Source organism: Hemibagrus wyckioides, linkage group LG15, assembly GCF_019097595.1.
Source record: "Hemibagrus wyckioides isolate EC202008001 linkage group LG15, SWU_Hwy_1.0, whole genome shotgun sequence".
NCBI lineage: Eukaryota > Metazoa > Chordata > Actinopteri > Siluriformes > Bagridae > Hemibagrus > Hemibagrus wyckioides.
The window spans coordinates 4,845,433-4,862,316 of record NC_080724.1 but is presented as its reverse complement, the minus strand read 5'-3'; the positions used below and the strand labels follow the sequence as shown (position 1 = coordinate 4,862,316).

At 40.9% G+C, this 16,884-nt stretch overlaps 1 protein-coding gene across 6 annotated transcripts; it reads right to left on the bottom strand.

Moving 5' to 3' along the window:
* Positions 1–1,049: 1,049 nt before the first annotated feature.
* On the bottom strand, positions 1,050–16,568 carry prkcbp1l (protein kinase C binding protein 1, like). Of its 6 annotated transcripts, none has more exons than XM_058409965.1 (20): positions 16,414–16,568; positions 12,246–12,316; positions 11,845–12,005; positions 10,223–10,444; positions 9,747–9,860; positions 9,403–9,495; positions 9,199–9,286; positions 9,067–9,122; positions 8,887–8,964; positions 8,656–8,771; positions 8,052–8,509; positions 7,814–7,921; positions 7,432–7,572; positions 6,814–7,332; positions 6,144–6,548; positions 3,838–3,953; positions 3,655–3,735; positions 3,416–3,494; positions 3,077–3,316; positions 1,050–1,988 (listed from the first exon to the last, which is right to left on the bottom strand). In XM_058409965.1, exons 1-20 carry the CDS (start codon positions 16,425–16,427, stop codon positions 1,810–1,812), a joined length of 3,339 nt encoding a protein of 1,112 aa, XP_058265948.1. In that variant the 5' UTR covers positions 16,428–16,568; the 3' UTR covers positions 1,050–1,809. The 6 variants fall into 6 exon arrangements, with proteins under 6 accessions (XP_058265948.1, XP_058265953.1, XP_058265947.1 ...); XM_058409970.1 differs by having other exon boundaries at positions 10,223–10,366; XM_058409964.1 differs by lacking the exon at positions 16,414–16,568 and adding an exon at positions 14,878–16,190.
* Between the last annotated feature and the right edge of the window lie 316 nt (positions 16,569–16,884).

The window sequence follows — 16,884 nt, the reverse complement described above, 5'->3', positions numbered from 1 at the left end:
ATACCCTGTTCACACTGCACGGTCCAGTTTGCCAAGCTTGGTGTGGTAGAACCCAAGTGGCCTCCACAGAGCCTTAACCTTAACCATGCTGATCAATGTTTGAGATGCACTGGAATGATGACGCACCCCAAGCTTCCTCGCCCAACATCGCCTGACCTCACTAATTCATTTATGGTTGAATTAGCACAAATTCCATCCAAATGTAGTTGATAAAAGGGCTAGAGGATAATTAACACACAATGCACCCCTGCTATCCCTGATACACTCACATCTGTGTAGTATTTGCTGTTGGTGTTATTACTGTTATGAGAATATATCAGCACCAAAACAACATCTGGTTAGCAGTGGTTCCCATCCAGTGATAAACTGGAATGAGTAAAGATAATGCATATAGCAACACATGGACTAAAGCATTCAGGAGCTGTAAACGTGCAAAGTGCACCTTTGAGATAGCACTGAATGACAAAAGAACAGTGGTGGCTCAAGTGGTTAAGGCTCGGTTGTTGATTGGAGGATCAGGGTTCAAGCCCCAGCACTACCAAGCTGCCACTGTTGGGCAATTGAGAAACCCTCTCTGCTCCAGGGGTGCTGCTCTGACCCCAACTCTCTCAGCTGGGATATGTGAAGAAAAGAATTCCACTGTGCTGTAATGCATGTGTGGTGAGAATAAAGGCTTCATGCCCTCTGTTCATATGTTGCACAATATGGGTGTACCTAATAAAGTGACCACAACAACTTCCATTCATTGCTTTCTAAAGAATAGGTCATGCTAGTGATTAGACTTGTTTGCCGGTGAGGACGCAAATGTTTTATTTATCTACTTTATCTGCCAGCTGAATATGAAAGAGGATGGTGTGTACCAAAATTATGTTCCAAAAAGTTTTACCACTAGATGCTGCTGTCACTCCATTAAACAGGGAGTAAAACGAACTAGACACACCTTCCTTAGGTATGGTTACATTAACCTCATCTAATGCTTCTGACTGCATTCAGTGTGACTGCATGTAAAATGAACACTCAACCGTGATGTTCCATTAAAAGAGCTTTATTCGCCTTATTGTAGTTTGTTTTCGATCATTCATTTTTGACTCCAAAGAAAGTCCTACAGAAATGCAACAGAACTCATGAGTTTAATTTCAGAAGGGGGTTGATTTTATTTTTCTTACAGATAGTTGTCTCCTTTTAATTTTTTAATTATTTACAATATGTAAACACGTGAAAACTTGAAGTGAAATACAAATACATCCTTGATAACTTTTTTTTCCCCAGCCTAAAATCAAGCAATATCTGCAGGATTAATGACCTCAGTAAGATGGCTACAAAGAATGTCTTTGATGGGTGATGTAGTGAGAACCAAAGCATAGCATGTTGTGAACAAATAAATTCCACCATGTTTCCTAAGATCCACCATCTGAAAAAAAAATAAAGGAACCATCTCTAACGACACCGTTAAGTGCAGCGAGTACATAAAAACTGACCGAGCAGATGAATTTATTTTATCTGCACTGTATAAAACTCAATTCTGTGTAAAAAAACAGTATTACATTAACATATTTTATATGAAAGTTTCAGCTTTTGTACAAAATCAGTTTTACGTAGACTAAAAAAAAACGATGAATGATTCGGAAATGTATATAAAAAAATTTAACCACTTTCTTACATCCTCAGGTGTAGTGAACTGGGCAGCTGAGGAGTGTAAGTTTAATATGTCACTTTGCTTTGAGAAGAAGAAGAAGAAGAAGAAGAAGAAGACCCCAGTCCAAAAGCATCCAGGTTGGTGACCATAAAGGAATGACAGACAAGTTCTGGTTAGGACACAGAGACGGTGGCGCTTGCTTTAGTGTTGTCTCTTGTAGGTGAGGGGGTTTTGTGTGTTGGTGAATTTTTGTTGGCTGGAGGTGAATGCTGGGTTTTAGGTGATTGTCCTGAGGTTTTGGGTAGTGGAACTGCAGAGGCGTCCTCCTCTGGCTCTTGCTGCGATGCTGTGGCTAGAAAAAAAAAATCAAAATGCTTCATTAGGATGTTTGCCTCGGGGAAATATGAGAGTGTTGAACATACTGTATATAAGGAGAGAACTCACAATTGTAAAATAAGTGGTGTGCATTCTGTATGTTGTTTTATGCAGACACTTTACAATACAGTCTCATTCTCTGCATTATGTTATATTCCTTCAGTCATCTATCTTCAATAAGTAATTTATCATAGTCAGAGACACAGTAGATCCATGGCTTAGCCCTGGATGAGGTGCCAGTTCCTTGTGCACACCGTGTACCTAAATTCATACACTTATTTGTACTTATAGGCAATTTACATCAGATAAATTTGTGTAGCAACATGTTGAACGAAACTGGATAAAATCATGTGGACACTCCACTCAGACAGTAAACCAAGGTCAATACTGAACCAGGGACCCTTTAGCTGTAAGGCAGCAATGATACCCACTGCATTACCACCATGCTTGCATTTATTTCTCTGTTTTCATTTTGAGATTTGCCCCCTGTATATGGCTAAAAAACCCTGGTAGATTTTGGAGCGTGGCTGTAGGGATTTTTGCTCATTCAGCTACAGGAGCATTAGTGAAACCAGGCACTGATGCTGAGTCAGGAGGTCTGGGGTGCCATCAATGTCCATTTCATACAAAAGGTGTCCAGCAGGGTTTGAGGTCAGGTCTCTGTTCAGGACAGTCGAGCTCTTCCACACCAACCTTATGTCTTATGGTGCTTGCTTTGTGCATAGGGATATTGTCATGCTGGAACAGGTTTGTGCCTCTTAGTTATAAAAAGTCATCCAAAGTCATCCAACACAGTTGTGTGCTTCCAACTTGGCTTTTTGTTTTTGGAAGGCTCACCTACAAGTGTGCTAGTCAGGTGTCCGCAAACTTTTGGCCACATGGTGTATTACACTTGTGATTTGGGAAACGTCCAAGTCATTTTTAATTGTTAAGGTTATTATTTAGAACTATAAAGGTTATCTTTCTTTAAACATGATAATTTTGTACTAACATCCTATACTGTTTGAAAAGTATAGACACCAATTGTGATACGTTTCAGCAGAAGATCAGCAGTGTATTTCCTACCTGACTGCGTGCAGGATTTCATGTGTTCAGGCCAGTGTGCTTGTTGACAAGGATAATCACAGTAGCTGGTGTTCCAACAGCAGTAGAAAATGGCCTCCTTCTTACAGTTGGCACACCACTGCTTCTTCTTCGTTTCATCCACAGCCTGCTGCTTCTCCACCTCCATCTGCTTCTTTACCTCTGACACAAGCCTCTCCCTCTCTTGCTCCAAACTCTGCCTCATCTCAGCCATGGTCAGTTCTGGATGCAAACACAGAGCACAATCATGTACAGCGGCTCTTAAGGACACCCATTTTCAGACTAGTGTATGCAGTTAAACATGTGAGAAGGACAAAATACCCAGATTATGTTTCATTTCAGAAAGCTCTTGCTGATGCAGCCACTGGAGTTTCTCAATCTCGATCCTCAACCTTCGTATCTGCATCACACCATTAGTGTAAAACAGGTCATTAGTAACGAACAATGACTATTATTTGATTGAAAAAAAATGAATACTGTATGCAGCATTGTGCAGCGATGCAAAAAAAAGTGAAATTCACAATGTCATAAATGTAGAAGTGTGCATTAATAAAGCAAACCTCAGCAATAGTGTTTCCTGTTGTGCTTTTGGAAAGATCATTGTATATCTCAGTCATTGTTCCTTTAATAGCGTCCATTATCTACAAAGAAAAAGCTGCTTGTCAGTAAGTGTAACTACTGAAAAATAAACAGGCTCTTCATACTGGTCATGGATTTGGCCTGTTGAGGTTATTTCTACTTACTTTAGATGTGTACTTGGCAATGTCAGCTGCTACATCAGCAGAGGCAGGCGGGGTGAGGAAGTCCCCAGCCAGGACTGAGCTAGAGGACGCAGGCAAGGTGTCCTTTTGGTGGACAGCTGATAAAAAAAAACACGCACAATGTTAGAAAAATGTACCCTAGATATTTACATGGCATACTGTTCACTGATCTGCCTCTGATCTAATTGACAGGGAAAGTAGTGTTTCCGATTCTGCAGCCGTGTTCACAAAGAATCTCAACAGCACAAAGAGTTCTCCCAAGTGGCACTTAACATTTCGAATTTCGAAAGAAGAGTTTCTCCTTAAAACCCATTCACAACCCTGCTGAGAGGAACATTTAATCTGAAATTTCTAGACAAGAGGAAGACCTGGCTCGATCTTATTGCTAAGCATCACAGCATACAATGCTTCATAAAATGATTTCATAAAATGATAGCAAAACAATCATGTTTACATGTGAAGTATAGTTCAGGCAATTGGATTTAGTCAAAATGATCTAGTATTTTCTATGATTTGATTACAAGGCACTAACTCGAAAATTATTAAACCTATTTCTAGACATACACTACATTGCCAAAAGTTTTGGGACATCCCTCGAAATCATTGAATTCAGTTGTTGTTTTTCAGGGGTTGGAACTCTTAATGCTTCAGCTTCATACCAAGACATTTTGGACAATTTCATTCTCCCAACTTTGTGGGATCAGTTTGGGGATGACCCCGTCCCGTTCCAACATGACAAGGACCTTGAAGACATGGATGAGCGAGTTTGGTGTGGAGGAACTTGACTGAGTCCTGACCTCAACCCGATAAAACACCTGTGAGAAGAATTAGAGCGGAGACTGCAAGCCATTCCAAGACTGGGACGTCTGCCTTTACATGCACATGAATGTAATATGGAGTTGGCCCGCCCTTTACAGCTATAACAGCTTCAACTCTTCTTGGGAAGGATTTCCACAAGGTTTAGGAGTGTGTTTATGGGAATTTTTGACCATTCCACTAGAAGCACATTTGTGAGGTCAGGCACTGATGCTGGACGAGAAGGCCTGGCTAACAGTCTCCGCTCTAATTCATCCCAAAGATATTCTGTCGGGTTGAGGTCAGGACTCTGTGTTCGTCCACACCAAACTCTCTCATCCTTCCACTGTAACTAAGGGGCCAAGCCCAACCCCTGAAATACCACACCTGAATTCAATGATTTGGAGGGGTGTCCCAAAACATTTGGCAATATAGGGTATTTAACTTATACGTTAAATTTTCTTCTTTAACAGATTACTTTGTTAATTTTAAGCACTTAAAGCACTTTTTTTTTTAGAAAGAAGCCAAATTATCTGCCAATAGATTAAGAAAATTTAATCTATTAAATTTAAAATATAAAAATATGTTAAGTTAAAAGTTAATAATGCTAGTTAGTTAGAGGCCCAAACCTGTTAGTTAAAAAAGTTAATAATAAAATACAAAAAAAATAGATAAATAAGACCAGATTCAAGCTATTTTCACTGCCATTGAAAATGTCTTTTTTTGTAGAGTACACTTTTATGGTTATTTTATTTTTTTTAATAAAAAGAAATTTAGTTTAGTTTATGTCAACCTTTAGATGTAGTATAAAGTCAATGACACTTTCATTATCTTAGCTAATTTTTAGTTGGAATTTGGTTTACATTGCTAAGTTTACTGTGAAGACCTTAACCTAAGTCAAGTCACTTTCAATATCAAGTTATGACATCATCATCATCATCATCATCATCTACTGAACAAAAGCATTCTGGAAAGCAATTTTTATCAACACACTAAGAAGTCTAATGCCACGTTCACACAGCAACACATAACGACAAAGCGCACGGACACCATTTATTTGCAGTCAGAGCCAGCTACTTCCAGCAAACTAGCATTTGCAGCTAGATGTGAATGTGTCTAGCGACGAGACAACTGTTGAAAAAAGTTGAATTTTATGCAAATATGGAGCACCATGGTGCAGCGATTATCAACAGCAGTTAAGAGAGCAGAGTGCCAATGATCCAGGGCAAAGAGCACATACTGCTTCTCCATTATCTTGTATGATCTAATGCCTATAGACACAGGTGAATTTTGCTAGTTGTGCCACTCACTAACAAATGATATTACTATGGCACTAGTAGTAGGAGGATACACCTACAGGGGACTTTATAGTTCAATAACTGGCAATGTGCAGCAACAAATTTGCTGTATGTGTGAACGTAGCTTTAATGTTGGGGATCACCACGCTAACACCACGCTATGCTTTCTCAGGTGGAAGTGAATGTTTCAGTCACCTTTAGCAGACTGCCTAGTCTGGTAGCGGGTGCTGGCATTGCTGGAAGCTGATGGACTTTGAGACTGTGAGCCATGTTGCTGCTTCTGAACTTTCTGCAGGTGCCACTTCGGTGAGGAGGTCTGGATCTTATTCCCAGCCTGGTTCCAAACCACAGACGCCTGACCGGACTGTGCTGTCTCCTTAGGCAGCAGAGGGCGCTGTTTCTTTACCACAGCAGACGTAGAGGAATTTGTCGCAGTAGCTGGTACAGAGGTGGTGCTGGAAGAGGTGAAGGGTGGGGTGGATGTGGTGTTTGGTGGCTTTAAGGCTGGCTGGGTTGAATCTCTTGTGCTGGGTTTGGAGGATGAAGCAGAGGGTACTGTGGATGGAGAGACTGATGGGCTGGCAGCAGCCAGAGCCTTTCCTGAGTAGAGATATAGAGATCAAAATCAGTATGATTCCTTTGATTATTATTACAATTGGTATAGTACATTTTCAAATTGTGAATGGTCATAATTGGAAGAAATACACACTCAGTAAATTATTAATTACGAAAACACCTATTTAACCAACAGCATTACATCAGCCTTATTTACATGAATATTTAATGAGATTTTTATTTGCTGTTTTATTGTAGGTACATGAATCAATTGCTTACAACACACACACACTTTGAAAAGAAAGGGCACCTTCAGTTTTGATGACTGCGTTGTCTTTGGTTATAGAGTTGGAGATTGATGAAGCCTCTCTCTTTGGTTTCTTCCTATCTCTTCCTCCCTGCTCCTCACCAAGGTCGATCACTAGTTCTCTTTCCGAGTCTGAATCTGCATCCACTGCTCCAGCCTTGCCCTCATGGCCAGCTGAAGGTCTCTCTTTCTGGGACTGTGTCTGTTGGATTGTCCGGGGCTTTTCCTGGGCTTCCTTCTCTGAAACAACACTGGCTTTCTTTTTCAGAGGAGGCTCCGAGGCCACCTTCTCGGGCGCGTTTTCAGACTGGTTCTTATTGTTTTGCAGTTGTGAAGATGTAGGTCTCAGTCTTTTTTTGTTTTTAAAGACGGCTTCCACGTCCTCTTCATTCTTTGTGGCATTTTTCAGCTCCTGCTCCTCTTCACTTGCATACTCGCTGTCGCTGGAGTCAGACTTGTCAGTATCATCAGAATCACTGTGATCTACACCTTGGTACACAGCCTCAGAGATTTCATCAATGCCTACACACAGTATAAGAAGTTACACAATTTATGTACCTCTAAGACTGAATCTGTGTGGTATATAGTAAAATATAGTATGATATGGTATGTGTGCCGTACCTAGTTGGGCCTTGCAGCTCTCTATGGTCTTATCCAAACTTCTAGTGGGTTTCTTTGGGGAGGTAAGGAGTACAGATGGGCCTTGCTGCTGCTGTACAGTCTCACTCAGCTCCTTTAGGTCCATTTCTGCCTTAATGCGGTCTGAGAGCACAGCCAATAATCATCCCCACTTTGCAATAGCAGGTCTCAAATAACATAGCTTAAAATAAAATAAAAATTGGCTCTAAAAATTGAGGACTTTTCCCAATCCAGTTCTATTTTATTTGGGTAGAGCTATTTACAATACACACTGCAAGAAACAAGCTTTAATGAAATCTGGGTGCATAAGTTAAAACACACTTGAGATGACTGGACATAAAAAATCGTTTTTTGGAAAGCTCACCAAGATTTAGGTTGAGGATGCTGGCAGTATTCTGTGTTCTCTCCTGTTTAAGAGGTGAAGGTAGGACAGGTTTTGGGCTACCTGTGATCTTCAGACATGCTGGTGATGCTGTAAAACACAATTAAGTGCATTAATATTCCATATCAAAAGTGTGAAGCATGGGAGACAATGTCATCAGTCTATTAAGCAACAGCATTAGGCAACCTATAAGAATACTGTAGGATTACAGGTACTGTACCTGTGCAATCCATAGAGTCTTCTCCTGTACTGTAGTGGCTAGATGGGATTCTTGTTCCTTTCTCTGATGCATCCTGCTCAAGGTCTGATCCTGTGTGTACTGAGGAATTGGTGCTCATTGGAGACCTGGGCATGTCACTCATCCTGTGTCCCACACTCTTTCCCAGGGGTGTCCTGGGAGATGCAGTCATGTCAAAGTTAAACTTGATCTTGTCCTGTTTCTCTGGCATGACTGTGCCTTTCCTGGGGTTACTTGGATCCAGCAGCATCTGGAACATGTTGTCTGGCGTATATGGTGTCCTGAATGGAGCGTAATTAAACACTCCATGTTTCTTGCGTACGTTTTCCACATAAACTTCCATCTCTTGCATTGCGCTGTTGAAGATGCTCTTAGTCTTCTTTACAGAGAAGGGAATCTCTTTTGACATGAGGTAGCAGTTGTTGATGGGCACCCAGGCTCTGGAAAAAAAAAAAAACCTCAATGTGGTGACCCAATTCTAAGCTCAATCAAACACCGTTACTCTCTAAAGTGGACATGCAAATGATGTTCTGTCTTGCCAAATCAGTTGAAATTAGGTGTGAATTGACCTCTACTGCAAGCTCACCTGTCATGTTGGCCAAAGAAGCGAGCATCTACCTGGCCATCTTTGTCCCTCAGAGCTTTAGCAGGCCAGAAAGGAAAACCTTTCAGCTTAGCCCATACCAGTGGATGGGGCTGAGACTGCATACAACAAAGCAAGTAATCATATCTTATTTTACATTCAGCATTAAACTGCCCATTATCTCAAGATCAATAATGTCAATCATTGTAGATGTTATGAATCTGATCTACTCACACATGGTTCACAGAACCAGTTGTCTCTCTTTTGGCAAGCTGACAGGTAACACTCTGGACAAACTTCAATTTCATTCATCTGGAAACCAGACAAGGTATTTCATTGTAAGTGTTGTTAACTTCCCTAAAAAACTACACTCCCACATGTTTTAGTACACCAGACCCTAAGTATAATACTCACCTCATGTTCACAGATCTTAACAATGACCTTTGCTGTTGCAGTAAGTTTATGATTCCCTGCACAAGACCAACAAAGTCATAAACAAAATCCGCTTTTAGTGTTTTAAATGGAATATTTTAAATGACAACTAACCTCCATTATAAATAATACAGTTGTGTAAGATCCATTTCACATCTGCCAAAAATGCCTCTGTGCAGCCATACGTCTTCTTTTTGATATTCTGTGACAAGGACAAAGCACTGCTCAGTCTTCTTGGAGTAAGCCAATCAGAGCCTACATCTTCTGACATAGATTTTTTTTTGCCAATTGCATGACTACAATGAAAAAGTGATTTACCTTCTCTAAGGTGCACAGGTCCATTGGGTTGAAAATGTACTCTGCGTAGTCAGGATGCTGCTCCAGAGAGACTGGTTTCTGAAATGGCTCTGTCTACACAGTGAGAAATTTTGGAATGATTATTAACTACATATTATCTGGGGAGTTCTAGGTCTAGGGAGACCCGCAATTATTATAATAATGGGTTAAAATAATATAATAGCAATGGACAATGATAATTAGCAGTAGGTATTATTTAGACTTGGGATTTAGACACCTAGATCAATGCCAACCCCTGTAACACCAGCACAAAAAAAAGACTTAACCATAATAATTTTAAATCAATTAAGAAAAACAACCATTACCCCAGGCTGCTTCATTTTTTGCAGGGCAAACTTCAACAGGTAGGATAGCTGTTCCAGATTCAGCATGGTCATGGCTTTGCTTTGAGTCTCAATACATTCTGCTACTGTTATTTTCTGAAACAAATGCATTGTGAGTTGTACAATACATGTAAAAGCATGTTCTAGGGATGACATTTTTTTATTTATGCTGAGAAAAGCTAAATTTCACTGATGCAAAGTAAGATTAGGGATGCATGTCTGTAGTTTTTATAATCTCTTTAGCAAATTTCTCTCTAGACCAAAAGCCTACAGAAGAACTATAAGGCTAAATATCTACCTTTGTTGGGGACTGTAGCAGTTCTTAACATGCTCTGAATGAATGACAGCATTTGATCACTTTGTTGGCTCTTTACTGATGTCTTTGGAAATACCAAAGTTGAATCCTACATTACAAGCCTTCCTCCATATCCTACACCTCACACTCATCTAGCAGTTACCTCACACTCTGGACAGAACCAGTCGCCTTCAGGCTCAGCAGCCAGTTTGAGGCACTTGGCATGGTACACACGTGGGCAGAGCTCACAGCAGAGCACCTGGCCCTCACGGTGGCACATCCAGCAGTAGAAGTCATTCCTCCCATCCTGTGGCACAACATCAACAGGGTCTGCGGTGAGTGCAGGCTGCTTGACATAGTAAAAGGGACCATGTCTTAGCTCACACTGAAATGCAGGCAAGAGAGACAGAAGCAGCGGTCAAAAATACACACCACGGCACTGCAGGCAAGAGGAGTAGCAAGGCTTTGCAAAAGTCAACAGAGCACAACCATAGGACCTCACTAAAGGTAGTGGGAATAAGCAAGGGGAAGTAACCCTCATGCTGGAGAGATGTAAGAAGGATTTTGAAGACTAATGTGAGATTATTGAGTATAGCACAGGATCAGAACACAAATTCTGCCTCTCCAGGAAGAGGGTTGATTATTGATAAAGCCACAGATACCAAGCACAAGTACTGATTGCCAAGCACTAATGGGGCCAGACAACTGCAATTAATCTGCAAAAGAGGATGCAATCTGGAAATAATTATCAAAAAAATGATCATTTACCTTATAATTTTAATACCATATTGATTAAACTGTATACTGACATGCCTCTTGAATACTTGAAATTAGTGATATTTATTTAAAGAAATCTAATAGTAACTTAAGCATTTTCATTATTAAAAGAGTTATAGACTACGTATGGGAGTTTTGCACCCATCACAGAGCCCTACGTGGAAATTTCATAAAAAGATAGAAATAAAGAATATCTGTCTGGGAGAATCTTTAAAAGCTGCATGTAAATTTTGCCAAGAAAGTATTTTTCTGTCATAGTGGGTTAGAACCTTTATGAAGTTATGAATCCATAACTATTCAAATATCCATTGAGGGTTTGTAAGTGTAATTATGCAGTTCTGCATCTGGTATCATGCATGGAGATTATAAAAGCTATATACAAAATACCAAGGCAACAATACAAGCAATGCAGCACACAGGATTTATTGAAGCCCCAGGAATGCTAGTAATAGTTAAGATCTACTACAAAGGCAAACTGAGTGTCTGTTGCTACACAGGCTTAGGCTAGATAGAGCAAAGGCCATCATATCCAATCATGGAGGGATCAGAGTCCAACACTGTTTGGTGATTTCACAGCTCTAAGACACCTCCTATGCCTTCTAATTAACTGGGATTTAAACCAGGTCTTGTAGAAATCACTAAACTGTGTTGCCCCCAAGCACTGCCATCATCACAATGATGACCCTTGATCTTAAGTGTGCAAATAAAAAAAAAATACAGGGCTAAATTCTACTACAGTTCCTTTGGAATTGGCCATGGCATTAAAAGAAAAGCTTTCCCAAGCTGTAATAAAATAATGGTATCACAACTATTTCACACGGGTTGCTAAAAATGTAAAAAGTACATAAAAAAGATTTGCTTACACACTCTGGGTGCGAGAGTTGCTTCTCAAGATGCATAAACAAATTCAAACAAACTATCTTGCTGTCACTCAGCAATAAATTTCATTAATGTTACAGATTTATCATATTTGAATGAAAGAGATGTATACTTAGGACGGGGCCCTACCTGATCTTTATTGTTGCTGGGAACCAAGCCAGGTTTCTTTTTCTTCTTGACCCCACTGGGAGATGTGTCAGATGGTGAATGGCCGTTAGAGGAGTGAGGGGGACTTGGTGCTTTCCGTTTTTGACTAGCCGGTGTTGCTTCTGCTGGACCTAGATCAAGAACTGTGCAAATAATGATACAGATATCTTTAAAGATGATGACAATCAACAAAGCATATAAACAGAAAGAGAGGTTAGATTCTCTCAATAATAGTATTATTCTGCCTCTGTCAGGGAAGGTGTTTCCACTGTACCTGCGATACACTTCTTCCACCCATTTTCCACCCAAGGCAATAGTAAAATGGACTAAAATAAACTACAAACTGACACACTATTCTTCTAAACCACTGATATTGACCTTACCTTTAGGTGGTACCGATACCTCCATCCCCTCGACCACAGCAGACACTGTCTTGAACTCCTCCTCAGCCAAGCTGATGTAAGAAATGATCAATACACAAGGGAGAAGAAAGCAATGTAAATGTGTAAGTCTCATAAGGTTTGCTTCGAAGACAGAAAACTAAGGTGGTGCAATCAAAACCCAAGAGTTTTGCTTTTGTTGTTCACTGCAGCATAACCAGTCCATCTCACACTAGCACTGTTCCTTAAAATGTCATCTTTGAACATGACTTGGCATGGATATCAGGAAATTTTTTCTTAATGTTTGTCTGTTTTACTGGCTTATATACAGATGATGCTATTCTCTGGTGCCCAGTACTTCCCTCCCCTGGGCCTGGAGTTTTTATGAGGATTCCACCTTTGAGCACAAGGGTTGAAATGTCTCCTAGCCAACATGCGGTGCTACAGCTTTCTTATAAACACCTTAGTCCCTTTGGATAAACGACCACCAAGAGGTTTTAAAAAAATAAATTTAAACAGTACAGTGCTGAATAATATCAGCTCCCGTCAACCACTTAGTCCCACGTATTCACATTGCCTGCAAGTACAGTTTGATTCGTTTGCACAAACCTGTTGAGTCAGATTTGGGTTTTGTAATGTCACAGAAAACAATTTTAGTTGTTCCACTAAAAAAAGAAGGGAAAAGAGGTGTGATGATGTTTCAGCATTGTGGCAGATGCTCGGCCATTTGTTAGCCTTGTTCTGCCACCACAGAAAAATCCTCTGAGGTCAAATCAACAAATACCAGCTTAACCACAGAGGGAGGAGATGGCAGAAGGTAAAGAAAAGACTGTTTCTTGGGATGGTGTGGTTAAAAAAAAAACAGAAGGAGGAGGTGACGGTGGATCACAGGACAGCTTAAGGGTTAAGGCCTTAATACTAATACTGCTGGAAATCCTTCTTGTTCTCTCACCATTACTACAGCAACTAAAATGACTGAAAGTTCAGTGCTTTTCCCCCACCCACTTCATGACCTGATTGCAAAGTTATAAAGTGTAATGAATATGACTGTGCATTCAGGCTTAGCAAGAAAACTTAAAAATATTCTGATGAGTGTGAGAAAGTGCGTCATGAAATCTTGAGGGAATGTGAGTCTGTGTCAACATGTTCCCTTTGTTTTAAAAACTGCGTATAGCAGTAATGGCCAAAGAGAATCATAGGTGTATTTAGGCATCTCAGTCATCATCCATGCAGCTATTACATTCCAGTAGACAACAGACTAATGTAAAAGGTCAACAGAGTTGACAAGGCAAATCAGGTATAATGCATTTCCCATCATGCCAAGGAGTAAAACTCACCTGATCACTAGCAGGCCTCAACTGTCCAGCTCTTGTGCAATATGTTCTGTCAGACAATAGTGCTACCAACAAAGTGGAATTTTGTTGGTGTAGTGTGTGTTTATCACAAAATGTGACACTGAAATGTCTAAGTGTAAAAAATTCATGTCTTAGCAAATCCTGAAGGCTAGCCTATACTGAGCCTGGTAGGAGTGCCATCAAAGATTTCACATTTGGCAATGGCACCGTTTTTGCAGCCCAACCTTTTTCCATCAAGATTCTCACTCCCTTCTTGAGAAAAGTGTGACGTGGTCAGAAAGTCCACCAGGTGTGCCACCAGGATTGGCTAAAGGAAGGACCTAGACGAAGATTTTTGTCAAATAGGAAACCCAGTCCTAGAACTGATCCACAGGCTTGTTAAGGACATGTTCATAGTCGAAAACCAAAACACCACATGGCCTTCATTCAGTGACCTCCACAAATGGAACACACACAAAAAAAAGGGCAAGATCTTCTAGAATGTTCTATGGAGCCAAACGCCTACTCTCATGTCAGTAAAGGCCATCCGATCTGCGAGCCCGTCACAGAGAAGAAATGGGGAGAAAGGCAGCTGTGAATGTGGAGATAACTGGTCAGAGAATGAGTAAGCCAAGGTCTTTTTTTCCCCTCTCTCTTTCTCCGTTTCTCGCTCTGTCTGCACACAGGAAATGAGAAAGGCTGCTGCTTCCCCTCCCCCAGCGCTGTGCTGAACATCCCCTCCCCCTTCCCTCAAGGCCTGATCCTGCACGTCCATGCCACCAGAGCTTTACAGTAAACATGCACCATGAAAAAAACGTCAGTATAGGCAACAATCAAGAGCGAAAAATATTAAGCAGTTGAAAAAGCAAATCTGTGAGTGAATCCTAAGGTTGTTAGAGAAACTATAACCTAAAAGCTTTCCCGAAACAGATTTTGTGTAAGGAGTAATGAAGACGGGTGTAATGCCGGACAAACAAATGAGAGCTGTATGTGAAAAAGCTAATCAGAAAACCCATCTCCCACATTATTATTATTATTATTATTTTTTACATTTCGTGACCATTTCCTTTTTACGTTGAAGAGCATTACAACCCCAACTGTGGTTTGTTTCCTCTAACAAAACCACTGAAAATCTGTTTCCTTATGAGAAGCAAGACATCTGCTGTCCCACACAGAACAGCAGACGAAACTCAGACTACACATTTAAACACAAGACTTTCGATTTTTGATAAATTTTCGTACGAAGAACAAACGTCTTGAAACAAATAGCACAGAAATGACCAGAAAATGCACAATCATACCTTTTGTTAACTGACATATTCTTCATTTGATGACCTTTACATTGGAATCATAGGATGGTTGAGAAATTTTCCACAACATGCCTTTCTATCTGCTGCTTATGTTGTGTCTCCCTCTCAACGGGGCAAGACACTTGCATAAGACTGGCTGATTGGTCGGTGGGGTAGGTGCCATTCTACTGCCTATTTAGCGTATATTTTCTCATATAAGGACCAGCAGAAATGTGCTGATTCCATGGGGAAGCTTACCTCATTATCTGATGCTATAATCACCATAATCAGAGACAGTATTTTGCCACATAAACAAAAGCACATTTTGACCATGTACCCGAGGTCTATGTTTCTTCTAGAAAAGAACAAACGGGGACGGAGAACTCACAGTGGTGTCTGATGGCTTTCCACCATCAAGACAAAGGTTTTAAGAAAACATCTTACTGCCTGTGTAAGACATTTTAAAAACGTATGACCTTTGCATACATAAAGACAAAGGCGTAAAAAAAAAGGGGGGGGGTGGATTACCAGTCAAACCCACAAATATTTGCTGAAGGGGTAAGGTCCTGTTGGGTGAGTCCATATAATAAACCATATGCATGATTTACATTATGGTGACTTTTACCATATAGACAAGAGAGTATTTCAGTTGCAAAAGTCAGAACGTGTCATTATTTCTGACCCACCCATATGGCTGGTTGTGACAGATGTCGAACATAGAGAACATGGTGTTCATTACATGCTCAGGGAGAAAGAACTAATACTTTAGGATCTCATGCATTCTTTTGTAATACAGCGATCCTCAACAATGGCAGGTCTGTACACTGTTACGATAGAACGTGTAAGAAATGCATGCACACGACTGGTTTGAGTCCAGAGTCCACAATAACAACAAGGAAGTTTGAAGAACGGTTGATTAGACAATAATAGATTGTTGATGTGAATTGACATGTTAGATTTGCAAAAGAGGGGCACTGACAACAGCTTCTGTGTAATGTGCCACTAGTTTCTGTGCCAGGCTCAGCAGCAGACATGCAGACAATGGGCCAGGCAGTCAGCTTACAAAAGATTTACACCATTCAGTCACCTCCTCCCCCATCCTACAATCCTATTTTCTCCCTATTACTACCAGGAGAGGGGTGGTGGTGGTGGTGGTGGTGGTGGTGGCAAATCGGGGAAAAGAGGGCCTTGCTCCCACTCCAGCCTAAGTTCTATGGCAGTGCAACATTTGACTGCCATTTGTTTGCCGTTTCAGCAATGAGTAATGGCTGCCTGAGTTTGCTCTGCAGTCATGTGACATGCCCAGGCCAAAGCTCAGGACACCAAAGAGAGAAAACCCTGTTTTTCCTCCTTAGGCCGCCGCCTCCTCCTCCTCCTCCTCCTCCTCCTCCTCCCGCTTTCATTCCCTCCCCCTTTTGCCCTGTTTTCAGTATGAGAGGCCTTCCTAGGCCTTTAATGCAGACTGAAAATAAGTGAAAATGAACAGTGTTAACAGTCAATGGAAGTAGTGAAAGGACAGTATAGAGGAGAATAAAACAGAAAGCTTACCTCTGTGGCTGCATGGCTGAAAAGTGTAATGTCAATACTTATGAAACATGGAGGACAGTCTCAGCCTTTAGACAAGGGAGGGCTCGCCTCTGAACACTCAGCGCTGGAGGCCTGTGTGTGATCAGAGGCGCGTCGTGACTGGCTACCCTCCCACTGACAGCATGTAAAGCCACAGCTGATTGGTCAAATAGCTTCCTGAGTAATTATCTTTGTTCAGCACTGCCAGGAGCACTCCACAGGAGTAAGACCACAAGGAAAGAGACAACTAGGCCTCATTTGTTTAAAAATGTACACTGAAACGTCCATCTATAAAACAAAACTGATCAAGAGACGTGAAATGCACTGCACTGCACCACAAGCGTTGGAAAAATGGCTTGTAATTTTAGTGGGTGCTATGTTGAGCTATACATGTTTGGGAAATCCCCCATAAGAAACACACCCAGTGCCTTTTAAGAAATCTCAGACGTAGTT

Excerpts from the sequence above, each read along its gene's own strand:
- prkcbp1l (XM_058409964.1), bottom strand. The coding sequence starts at position 14,903 with ATGAAGAATATGTCAGTTAACAAAAG. Across the intron at positions 9,287-9,402 it reads ACCTGTGCACCTTAGAGAAG|AATATCAAAAAGAAGACGTA; the intron begins GTAAATCACTTT and ends TCCTTGTCACAG. Across the intron at positions 7,573-7,813 it reads CATCCTCAACCTAAATCTTG|ACCGCATTAAGGCAGAAATG; the intron begins GTGAGCTTTCCA and ends CTGTGCTCTCAG.